Source organism: Euprymna scolopes, chromosome 30 (assembly GCF_053919585.1).
Source record: "Euprymna scolopes isolate OS-2025 chromosome 30, ASM5391958v1, whole genome shotgun sequence".
Taxonomy (NCBI): Eukaryota; Metazoa; Mollusca; class Cephalopoda; order Sepiida; family Sepiolidae; genus Euprymna; species Euprymna scolopes.
Window position 1 is genome coordinate 31,451,028 of NC_136511.1, and position 12,552 is coordinate 31,463,579.

Genomic DNA, 12,552 nt, shown 5'->3' on the forward strand with positions numbered 1-12,552 from the left:
GCCAGAGCGAAACAATTTAGTTCTATCAGAAGTCTTTCAAATTTATTGTTTATTGGAAAAGAAATTACTTACCGATAAGTTCCTGTCTCGATTTCTTTTCTAAAAAAAAAAAAAAAAAAAAAAAAAAAAAAGTGCCCTCTTTGGTTAAGAAAAGAGGAACAATAGCTACCATGTGCAGCTCGATAATCGCTTAAAAATTTAAGATACAAAAATACACTTAAAACGGTCACCAACTCGGTGAAAGTTTCATGTTCAACCGAACCGATTTTTCCAGTGAGAGATAAAGCTGCAACAAATAGTTTTGGGTCGTTAAATTCAGTGAAAGTTTAAATTTAGGAAGAAAATTAGGAAGTCATTAATGGAGGTGGTTGCACACAAGTTTGGAGGGGGGGTCCATTAATACTCCCTCAATATTCGTTCAACAAATAAAAAATTACAAAAACAAAGCACATCGATATGAAAGATTTTATCCTTGTTTATAAATATATACAGAAAAGTTTGGAAAATGTTCGGTGTTTAAATTTGCGCTAGTTTGTCGGCTGTCATCATTTAAGATGAACTTAAATATACATGCGATAGATTTTAAGACTTAGGAAATTTTGCAATTAAAGTCAATTTAAAAAAAAGCAGGGTGCAAACTGTTTGCAGTGCGATTATTCTAACAGACAGGTTTTTCTGTTTTCATATATAATCCTAATTTGATTTTAATTAGGAAAAGTTAAAATATTTAAATGAATCCATTTTATCGCTTACAGTTTCCCCATTTAATTGTTTATGTCAAGCTAAAATCTTGAGGCGATGATTACAGGGTGTTCGCGATGCTACGTAGGTGTTTTTTTTTTTTTAAGTTGCCCACGTGCCAAAGAAATAAAAATCATTAAACGAGAAAATTACCCGTTAAGAAACATTTTATAATATACAAGGAAAAATAGATTGTAGCGATGATCGCGCACGTGGTAAACTTTTCGAAAAAATTGGAATTCTTAAAGTGATGGAAAGATTTGTTAGGTTTGTTTTTTTTTAAAGAAAGGTTCGAGGAGATTATAGAACCAGAGTTCTTAGCTAAAAGAAATCATGTTCTCTCGCCACGAATACGGCGAGCGAGTTGGATGTCTTTCGGCATGATGGTCACCCTCTTAGCGTGGATAGCACACAAGTTCGTATCTTCGAAGAGACCAACCAAATAAGCTTCGCTGGCCTCCTGAAGTGCCATTACGGCAGAACTCTGGAAGCGGAGATCGGTCTTGAAATCCTGGGCGATCTCACGAACAAGACGCTGGAAGGGAAGTTTCCTGATGAGGAGCTCGGTGGACTTTTGATAACGCCGGATTTCGCGAAGAGCGACGGTTCCGGGCCTGTAACGATGAGGTTTCTTCACGCCTCCGGTCGCTGGGGCGCTTTTGCGGGCGGCCTTGGTTGCCAACTGCTTACGAGGAGCTTTGCCTCCGGTGGATTTACGAGCGGTTTGCTTGGTACGAGCCATTTCTCCGAGCAAATAGAGATAGGTAAACAGAGACTGAAATCTGCGTGCAGTGTGTATTTATAGTTAAGTTGGGATAGGGAGGATAGTTTTCAAGTTTGTGCGTTCACATTTCATTGGTTGACTGAACAAAGGATGGAAAATTTTCCGTATTCTCATTAGTCAAGAAGATCACGTGATATGCAGTTATCTCTCTCTCTCTCTCTCTCTCTCTCTCTTATAAATAAATAAACATTTTTTTTAAAGCAAGAAAAACAGTAACTGTATTTTATTATTTATTTTCGGAAAATTATTTATTTTTTGACGAGGAAAATAAATGAGAAAAACTTAAAATATTTTCACAAAACAAATTGTGACTGGTCACCTTTACACTTCGGCGTCCAAAATAAATTGGCTAAACTCGTTTGTGCATACACTATCCTAAATAAAAACAAATAATTATAATTGAGACCAATCCTCGAGTGGTCTCTGGGCCTTGATTAGTGATGATTTTTTGTTATCGTCTGCTCACTTATAATCAATGTATCTATTGAAATATTACTAACCTTTATCAATAAGTTTTCTTTCTAATATAAAACAATGACTACTGACTCTTATTAATAACTTTTAATAAAATATAATTGAGCGGAAAATTCTTGATTACGATTTTCTGAACACTGTAAATGCACGACTCTGAAACCATCGACTTCTTCGATATCTTAACTAATGAACCCTTGCTTTTACAAGGATTCTTAAAATATTCACGAACATTCTATGTTTTCCTATTGCTGTAAACCTATTTTAAACGTATACAAAATATCATTTTTGCGAATATATTCCATCTGAACTCATTATTTTGTTTTGTTTACCGTTTTCTCACATTTAATTTTAAACCATGTTCGCTGGATGTATTTCTCCGACAGCTAAACCAATATCACGTACTTAATTGCCATGCCGAAAATAGTAATATATCCAAAAATTATTAAAATTCATCGAGTAGAGAGTTATTTATAGTTAAAAATAATTTTTACAGAAAATTGGGTAAAATTGAATTTTTCTTAGATTTTATAAAGAAGACAGTAAAAATCTCCACGCAGGGGACATAACCTGGGACGAATATTTTAGATTACTTGTTCATGGATGCAATATTTGTTATCTATAGTGATTGATTTTTTTTTTTTTAAATTAGAACCAGAATAGCAGTTGTTCTACTTGAATGTAGTTATTCCCCTTTTTTTTTTTTTACTGGAAGTATTTCTCCGAAAACGCCCTCCCCCGCCCCCAAAAAATATCTCGCCCAAATCAAGACGGTGTTTGTTAAGATACAGTCGACAGATTGATTTTTTTATTGTGTCGTTTCAATTAAGTACGTAATATTGTTTTTGATCAAAACGATATATTTACAAAATCTATTTGTCAAACTTATCTTCAGAAGCATTATCAAAACTCCTAAAAACTTCCAAACTGGTGAACTCCTCAAAATACAGAAATAATCCTCTAAAAAGTTAGTTTTTTTTTTCAAAAATTTTTTTCACAGCGTCAGATTAATTTACAATTTAATCAATTTAAAATTGTTTTCTTCAAGGCGAGTGCTCGGCTGAGCTTTAAGTCTTGATCTCCCTTCCAAGAGAAACATAGAAAGAACTCGTCTAACCACAATAATGAACATTCCTGTTTCCCTCTCTGTCTAAAAGCCAAATAGAAATTTATTGAACAAAGTTTAGTTCTTTCGTATATCATCTCATCTGTGGAACAAAATATCACGAGGTTGCTTCCGAACCAACTACAACATGGTCGTCTTGAAGTCTAATATAAACAAATACTTGTTGATCCGTTCTCTTAGATAATCGATTCCTCTTACGTAATCTTCCGTTCATTCGACCCACTGATTCCATTCCTTTCATAAAGCGTCCACTGTTTATCTGAACATTTCTTTAACGTTTATCTTCGAGTGCTTCTTCTCCGGCCTTGATAAGTATATAAAAATATATTTATATTTCATTGCGTTTCTGATTTTTTGAGATGAGGATTAATAATTCATATTATTTGGATTATTTGACCTACTGTTCTCATCTTGAGTGTTATTTTCACAATAGTTTGACTGATGTATCTCCGACCTTCTTCAGGTGTATCTTATCGAACTTGTGATTCTATCCATCAAATTTGGGAAATTGCATGAAATTTTGAATGGGGGTAGCCCCGGTAGCGTGCTCTCGTTCCCTTAGCTGTTGCATAACGGATAAAATACTTGGTAAAATTCAGTTGTGGGTTACACTCTTCTGGAGGTGGAAGGTTCAAGTGTAGGTGATACTTAGAATATACTTATAAATTACTTAGAACTTATACCCAGTGATGGCTGATGGAAAGAAAGCTTGCTGCCCCCATTTGAAATTCTGTGCAGATTCTTGAGTTGGACCGAGAGATTCCCGAGTTGAACAAGATACACCTGAAGAAGGTCGAAAATTGCATCGGACAAAATATTGTGAAAATAACGATTTTTTTCTAAATTCATTTTAAGCTATTGTATTTTTCTATATAATTAAATGATAGATTTATAGTAAATAAAAAATATGTAGAGGCGAAAAACGCAACATATATAAGCACACAATTTGGCGTGTGTTAATTTACAGTCGACAAATCGATTTTTTTTTAATATATCGTTTTAAGCAAAAACAATATTACGCAAATAATTGTCATGTCGAAAATAGTAATATATCCAAAAATTACGAAAATTCATCGAGTAAAAACAACTACATAGTGTTAATTTATTTTTATTTCGGACAATTAGTCTCATCTTTATTAGTTGTTGCTGACGAAGGCCAGAGGAATAGTTGGCCGAAACGTTGTGAATAAACAAAAACCAATAAAAGATTAAAAAAAAAAAAAAACTAATAAAGACAAATAGTCCGAAATAAAAATAAATTAATATATAATGCTCATCTCAAAAATGAATTCCAATTAAGGAATAATATATATATATATATATATATATATATATATATATATATATATATATATATATATATATATATATATATATATATATATATGTATGTATAACATTGTGTTTTTCATTTAAAAAGTCTATCTCTGTAGACAATAACAAGTAATCTAAAATAGTCCTTCCGTATTATGTCCTCTACGGGTAAATTCCTTCTGTCTACTTTGTAACGTTTAAGAAAAATGCGATTTTGTCAATTTTTTTTGTAAAAAAAACCCCAAAAACAAAAAAAACAAAAAAACTAAAAAAAAAAACAAAAAAAAACTTTGGACTATAAATATCTTTCTACTTGATGACTTTCCATAATTTTTGGATATATTACTATTTTCGACATGTAGTGCGTAATATTGTTTTGCTTAAATCGACATATTCAAATATTAAAAAAAACCCAAGCACCACCAATTTTATTAGAGATTAATAGTAATAAAAATATTTTAAAATATTGTTGTTCATTTGTATATTTATTTCATATTTAGAAAAAATGAGGTGCATTTCTCTATGTATTTACATTAAAATGACTTGAACTCATAATATGTCCGTAAATAAACAAAAATAAATAAATAAAAAGTGTGACATTACTTTCTTAAGTTGGATTTTTACAGAAATTTTGATTATTTTAAGAAAAAGTTAATTAGAGTGATCTCCCTTTACAACAGAACTCCTTTCTTGGGAAACTAAAAAATACGTTTCCGGATTTGTTTCGCACGTGTTTTTCTTCCCTTGTGTCCTTTACCAACCGCGCATCACTTGAAGAAAGAAGAAAAATAATATATATTTAAATCAAATCTTGACCGGCCACTTTTTCTCTGTTGGTCAGCTTTTTGACGACTACCAGAATGTTGTACCAAATCGGTGGTACTGCATTTCGTCGTGGCCGTCAGCTGTTCAACCGGTGAGTTCTTTTCGCAAAACTTAGTTTGACCCCACCAGAGGTCAGATAGAACGCGAAGAAAAAGAAAACATGAAACATTATTGTTTATTTCATCAGCTTGGTTTTATCATTTTATAAATCGGCATAAAGGTCATTGCGCTCAACTTCCGCTTCGGGTTTGTATTACTGTACACATAGATTCGAAAAAGTTGTCAAAAAACAAATATATAACAAATAAATGTTATCAAAGGCAAGATAAGTTACTTTTCTACCAAACTGAATATATTTTTTGTGTTTTTATTCAATGTAACATGTTTATTCATCTCGAAAAACATCCAGTGTCTACCGATGTATTAGAAAATTCGGGTTTGTATTACTGTACACATAGATTCGAAAAAGTTGTTAAAAAAAAAAATATATATATATATATATAACAAATAAATGTTATCAAAGGCAAGATTAATTACTTTTCTACCTAACTGGATATAATTTTCGTGTTTTTATTCAATTTAACATGTTTATTCAGCTCGAAAAGCATACAGTGTTTACCAATGTATTGGAAAATTCAAAATGGCGGCCGACTCTCTCTTTAACACGGTAAGTTCGGGAAAAGGTGTTATAAATAATAAACTAGACAAAATATTATTAAAAAACCACCGAATATATGTCAAGTTATGTCACGGTAACATATATTGAGCGAATTTCTAACAGTATTTTGTCTAGTTTATTATTTATTACACCTTTTTCCGAACTTACTGTGTTAAAGAGAGAGTCGGCCGCCATTTTGAATTTTCCAATACATCGGTAAACACTGTATGCTTTTCGTATAGTTCGCGCATATTTTTGGGGGAGGAGGAGCTTGCCTCGTTTTCAGCACGTGTCTCTGCGGACATATGTCTCTGAGGACATTTTGCGTTTCCATTTTTTTTGTTTCCATTTTTTAGAAGTTCCGTCCTCATAATGAAAGTATTTGTAAACATTACATTTAATTTAGATATTTATTGCGCACAAATACTTTTTAGTTTTTTTCTTGGAGGGGGGGGATAACATATAAAGTGGTCAAAACGGTAAATATTTTTTTAAGTTTACATTTTTAAGAAGTTTTGGTACTAGTGCAGAGAGTGACCTGGACGTAAATAATAACGTTATTATTTTAAAAGCCATTCTTAACATGGGGAGGGGAGGGTGTTTTGTACCTATTCTATGCTTTAACCTTACAATTGAATAAAAAAAACACACCATAAAACTTTAATTAAACTTGGAAATACGATTTGACACGGTAAGTTTGGGAAAAGGAATTATAAATAAAAAAAAACTAGACAAAATACGGTTAAAAACTCGCTCAATATGTTTCCGTGACATAGGTTGACATGTATTCAGTGGGCTTTTAACAGTATTTTGCATATTTTTTATTTTCTACTCCTTTTCCCAAACTTACCATGTTAAAGAGAGAGTCGGTCGCCATTCTTAATTTTCCAATACATCGATAAACATTGTATGTTTTTCGAGCTGAATAAACATGTTACATTAAATAAAAACACTAAAAACATATCCAGTTAGGTAGAAAAGGAACTTATCTTGGCTTTGATGACATTTATTTAAAAACAATTTGCGCTTGAGCCATTTTTTTTTTTTTTTTCAGAAATTTTCAGCACATCACTGCACATCAGGGATTTTCGGGTGTGCTGAAAACAAATATCACATTTTCACGATATTGCAAACATACTTTTCTGCATGTTTCATCCAGTAATATACGCTTTTCGGAAACTTAAATTTTAAATCGTACACTTTTCCGAAACTTCTTTTAAATTTATATCCATCGATTCCTGAAACTGTATTTTTCTGAAACCTAACGACTTCCAATTTCTGAGAAAAAAAAAAAAAAAAAAAAAATGGCTCAAGCGCAAATTGTTTTTAAATAAATGTTATCAAAGCCAAGATAAGTTACTTTTCTACCTAACTGGATATGTTTTTAGTGTTTTTATTTAATGTAACATGTTTATTCAGCTCGAAAAACATACAATGTTTATCGATGTATTGGAAAATTAAGAATGGCGACCGACTCTCTCTTTAACATGGTAAGTTTGGGAAAAGGAGTAGAAAATAAAAAATATGCAAAATACTGTTAAAAGCCCACTGAATACATGTCAACCTATGTCACGGAAACATATTGAGCGAGTTTTTAACCATATTTTGTCTAGTTTTTTTTATTTATAATTCCTTTTCCCAAACTTACCGTGTCAAATCGTATTTCCAAGTTTAATTAAAGTTTTATGGTGTGTTTTTTTTATTCAATTGTAAGGTTAAAGCATAGAATAGGTACAAAACACCCTCCCCTCCCCATGTTAAGAATGGCTTTTTAAATAATAACGTTATTATTTACGTCCAGGTCACTCTCTGCACTAGTACCAAAACTTCTTAAAAATGTAAACTTAAAAAAATATTTACCGTTTTGACCACTTTATATGTTATCCCCCCCCCTCCAAAAAAAAAACTAAAAAGTATTTGTGCGCAATAAATATCTAAATTAAATGTAATGTTTACAAATACTTTCATTATGAGGACGGAACTTCTAAAAAATGGAAACAAAAAAAATGGAAACGCAAAATGTCCACAGAGACACGTGCTGAAAACAAGGCAAGCTCCTCCCCCAAAAATATGCGCAAACTATAATTTGAAAACGAGGCTTCTCTCTTTTGGCCATCTTGAATTCTTACGACTCGTAAAAAGTTAATATTTGGTATGAAATAAAGAGCATTTAAAACTACTTAAAAACACTAATAAATGATTCAGGTAGGTTGCAAAGTAACTTTTATAGCTACTGTTAATATTTCTTTGTTGTATATTTTATTTTTTGACCACTTTTTCACATCTATGTGTACAGTAATACAAACCCGAATATTTCAAATTTGCGGAAGTCTGGTTCGATGGCCTATTTACCTATTATACATTTATTGTTTTTGTAAATATTATTCGGTAAATTTTTACTTTTCACGCTTTAACAGTCATCTTTAAAATTACTAACATAGGTTTTCGGACAAATGTGTATTTCAGTGGCGTAAATTATTTGACAGACAAAAAAAAAAAAAAAAATGGCCCATGCAAGAGCATAGAAAGGCCAAATTTGGCATCCAAAAGGCTAATCTGGCAAGCCTTAGAAAGGCCAAAATTTAAAAACAAAATGGCGGTCTCGATTGTTGTACATTTTGTCTAATAAAAAATGTTGAAAAAAATAAAAATTAAATTTTTTCGGGATTTATTTAAGCCTTAGGGTTTAATAATGTGTTTTATATAAAAATAAATATTTTTTATAAATTTTTGTCTGTCAAATAATTCACGACGCTGAAATACACATTTGCCGGTTTTCGGGTATGCTGAAAACGAATATTACACCTAAATTTGCCGTAAACAAGTAGTTTTCCGGATATTAAGCAATGTAATTCCTTTTGTTATTACTGGCAACCATTTTTGTACGCGCATATTCCCGGCGCTAAAAACTCGATACACATGTACTTATTGTACTGTTCAGAAATAACATTATTATTTAGAAAGCCATTCTTAACATGCGGCGATGTTTTGTTACTATTCTTTACTTTCAACTAACAATTTATTAAAAAAAGATATTCTAAAACTCGAATTTAACTTGAAAATACCATTTTTAATAGTATGGTACAATAGGTTTCTAAGCACCGAAAACTCGACCAGTGAAATATAATCGCCATCGTTATGAACAAATTCAAAGGTGATAAATTAAGTTCATAGTTTTTGAGTTAAAAGATAGGGAAAGTACAGAATAGTTAACAAAGACCTCGCCCTCTCCTCATGTAAGCATGGGTTTCTAAATATTATTATTTAGAAACATGAGGAGGATGGGGTAACCGCTATTAACTATTCTGTACCTTCAACAAAAGTAAATCGCAAAAGATGAACATAAAATATTAAAATTTCAGAAGGGACACCACAGTTTCGGATATTTCAAAATGTTACATCGGTTATAAAGTCCGTGTCTATTTTACAATGACCGTATAAAATGTTTACATTAACTTTTTGTAGCAGAATTAGCAATAACCGAAATGAGGGGAAATAGAGAGCTTACCTCGGATACGTCTGTTGTGTTTTGGCCTGAGCGGAAGAGAGAGTTCCAAGATGGTGGCTCCATGGGTTTTTATTAGCGTTTACTCCATGCAATTATCGTAGAATCTGTCTGCTCTCGCTCGATTATGCAAATACATAATTTCCGGCCGCTATAAAGGCAGGTCACTGGAAAGCAGTCAGGGGGCGTCCTGCAGATTGTGTGTAGGTGGTTCTGGCGATTGGATTGTTCTTTGTGACGAACCATGTGTCTGCGAGAAGCGAGTTTTTTTTACTTTCTGTTTTTTTTGTCTTCTTCTTTCTCCACGGTTATTACTGACAAGAAATCCCTCTCTTCTAGAGGTGGGCGATACTGACTATTTCCTATCTGTGTTCCTGATTTTTTTGTTTGTTTTGCCTACTACATTTTGTTTCAAGCTATTTCGGCACGACTATGGCGAAGGTGCGGATAAGCAGTGATATTATCAAGCCATTCTCTGGCGAGGGAGATGTAGTGTGGCTGAAAAAAGTGAGACTTGTCGCACAACTTCAGCAGGTGGATGATGTAGCGAGTCTGCTACTTTTATATCTGGAAACTGATGCACTGGCCCTCTACATGGAAATGAAGGAGGACGATCAAAAGAAGATAGACCAGATTAAAAGAAGCATTTACTGACGACGCGTTTGCAGCATACAGAAAAATAACTATGGTTAGATGGGCTGGCGAACGTGTTGATGTTTACGCCAATAAAATCAGGCAGTTGGTTGAATTGGCCGGATTCACAGGAGATAGCTTAAAGAGACTTACAAAATTGACTTTCGTCACTGGGTTCCTTGACGCCATCTCAATTGCTCTTCAACAGGTACCGAACATCAAAGCCCTGACTATGGGGGAGCTAATGTCGAGAGCGAGAATTTTGATGACGACTGGTGAACAAAATCAGGACGTGATTGCAGCCACACACTCACCCAACAACAACAGGGCCCAGAATATTCCTGTTTGTATGACCTGTTTCAAATGCAATGTTAAAGGCCACATTGCAAAGGACTGTCAAAAACGCGGAACACTGTGTTACCGTTGCGGTGAAAGTGGACACTGGGCTCGGAACTGCTCGGGAAATGAGCAAGGGGAGGACGCATAAGCGCCAATCTCCTTCCTCACCAAGATGCGAACACGATGCTCCTGGTGATAAGCATCCATGTTGACAGGATGCAACGTTTGGCGCTTATTGATACAGGATGCTCTAGGACTATTTTACATGCAGACCGATGCCAGTCTTGGAGAAAGATGAACGTGAATGTCAAAACGATTGGTGGAATGTTCCATGCGTGCTGCGGTGTTCGAGTGGTTTCTGTGTCCAATGATGGTGTGTCGGCCAGAATCGATGTGTTGGTGGTGCGTGGCAAACCGCTGGGGTTTGACTTACTTCTAGGGATCGACGCCATAAAAGCTCTGAGAGGTGTCGTCAAGCCTACAGGATCAGTGTGGCTGGGCGGCAGGAAAAATATTAAATGTGCAGCCATTTCTATTAATGTACCAGATTTCACTACCACCTTTGATCATCAAAACCGAATGTGGACCGCATCGTGGAAGTGGTCTGAGAACAACCCCCCAGAAAGGCTACACAATCGAGTGTCAGAATACCCAGTGCCAGCAGAAATCCGTGAAGAGCACACGTAGGAGCTCCGCAACTGGATAGATAATGGTTGGCTCGTGCCGTACCCAGAGAATGAATTAAATTTAGAAAATCGACTGTTATTATTATTAAAGTAAAATGTTAGATAATGAACATTATTATTGTTTTGTTAACTATTATGCAGAGAGAATGTTTTGAAACAAAGGAATGTTTAGTTAAATATTTTGGTTAACTTAAAACAATCAAGGAAAGAATGTGGTGATAAATAAAATATGTTTCTGATAATGATTAAAAAAAAGTCCAAAAGAGTTGAATTATGTCATAGCAAGGATTAATTTGAATATTATACAAGAGAGTTAGGAGATATACAGACAGTCAGTCAGAGAAGGGAGGGACAGAAATGGTCTATAGATTGAGATGGGTCAAAAAAAAAAATAGTGATAATCAGAATCAGTGTTGCAACTTTCCATAAAAGGAAAAACACTCTGGAATAAAAAGTTAGCGAAAATAAAAGCCGAGACTCTGTCATTTCCTTGGAAAGAATTTCCATTGCAGCTTTCCGTCAAACAAGACCAAAGGTGGACCAGATGTGTTTTCGATTGGCCAGATGTTGAAACCCAAAATAGATATTATTCGTCGTTTGTGTTGTAAAGGTATTTATGTATATTCTTGTCTCGTTATGAACTGTAATTAAATTTACATACACACACAACGAACGCTAAATTAGACGATCACAGATGAATACAAGTCATATAGATGATGTGACACACATATACAAACGTATATACACTAATGTACATATACACTCTGCGTAGGCACACATTCATTAGAACATTTTATACTACTAATGTATAGACCCCGCGATGTAACACATTTATCCAATTAAAAAGCTGTAAATATGGTCATTAAATAATGAAATATCATTTATTCAGGCTACAAGTCTACTTACAAAGAGCTGCATGCTTAGCGTATCTATCCTTCCATACTACCTAACGCTTGTTTGCTCCATTTTTACCGAAAAAAACTTTAAAAAATGTGTTTGTTATTTCAGGTGTGCTAGTTCTTTGGCTTCTGCATCAGTGCATTCAGTGAACGAAGGGCAACACGTACACGGTTATGTTGTCAAAAAGGTGAGTGTGAGAAGTTTGACAATTTTTTTTTTTCATCAACAAAAAAATAAAAATATATTTTGTAAATTGCACTGCAAGGATACAATGGATCAGATCATCTGTTCTGTATGGATTTCGGATCATTTTATTGTCAGCCTCCATATCTTTGTTTTTAAACTTCTATCTTCCTCTCTCTCTATTTAAAACGTGGTCGTTAATCTTCAGCAGTGTCGATACATTTTAGTATTCGGACCCAACACATTGTATCTGAGACAGTCACACAGAAACAAACAAAAAGGAAAGAAATTCCACTTGGATTTTTCAATTGAAATAAAATTCATTTATGTTTCTTCCAAAATAACGTGTTGCCTTTGTTTTAAAAGTTTCTTAGTTTATGTCATCTG

At 33.7% G+C, this 12,552-nt stretch overlaps 2 protein-coding genes across 2 annotated transcripts in view; one reads left to right on the forward strand and one right to left on the reverse strand.

The window, feature by feature from the left end:
* Positions 1-451: 451 nt before the first annotated feature.
* On the reverse strand, positions 452-1,565 carry LOC145254735 (histone H3-like). Its single transcript, XM_080113469.1, has one exon. The coding sequence runs from the start codon at positions 1,481-1,483 to the stop codon at positions 1,073-1,075; it is 411 nt and encodes a 136-aa protein (XP_079969595.1). The 5' UTR covers positions 1,484-1,565; the 3' UTR covers positions 452-1,072.
* Positions 1,566-5,114: 3,549 nt separating this feature from the next.
* LOC145254736 (presequence protease, mitochondrial-like) overlaps positions 5,115-12,552 on the forward strand; it is a 98,796-nt gene continuing 91,358 nt past the window's right edge. Inside the window, exons 1-2 of the mRNA XM_080113470.1 lie at positions 5,115-5,352; positions 12,091-12,169. Coding sequence (XP_079969596.1) covers positions 5,297-5,352; positions 12,091-12,169 — 135 coding nt within the window. The 5' untranslated portion in view covers positions 5,115-5,296. The remainder of the gene's footprint in view (positions 5,353-12,090; positions 12,170-12,552) is intronic.

Bases quoted from the DNA above. Each gene is read 5' to 3' on its own strand.
- LOC145254735 (XM_080113469.1), bottom strand. From the start codon at position 1,483: ATGGCTCGTACCAAGCAAACCGCTCGTAAATCCACCGGAGGCAAAGCT.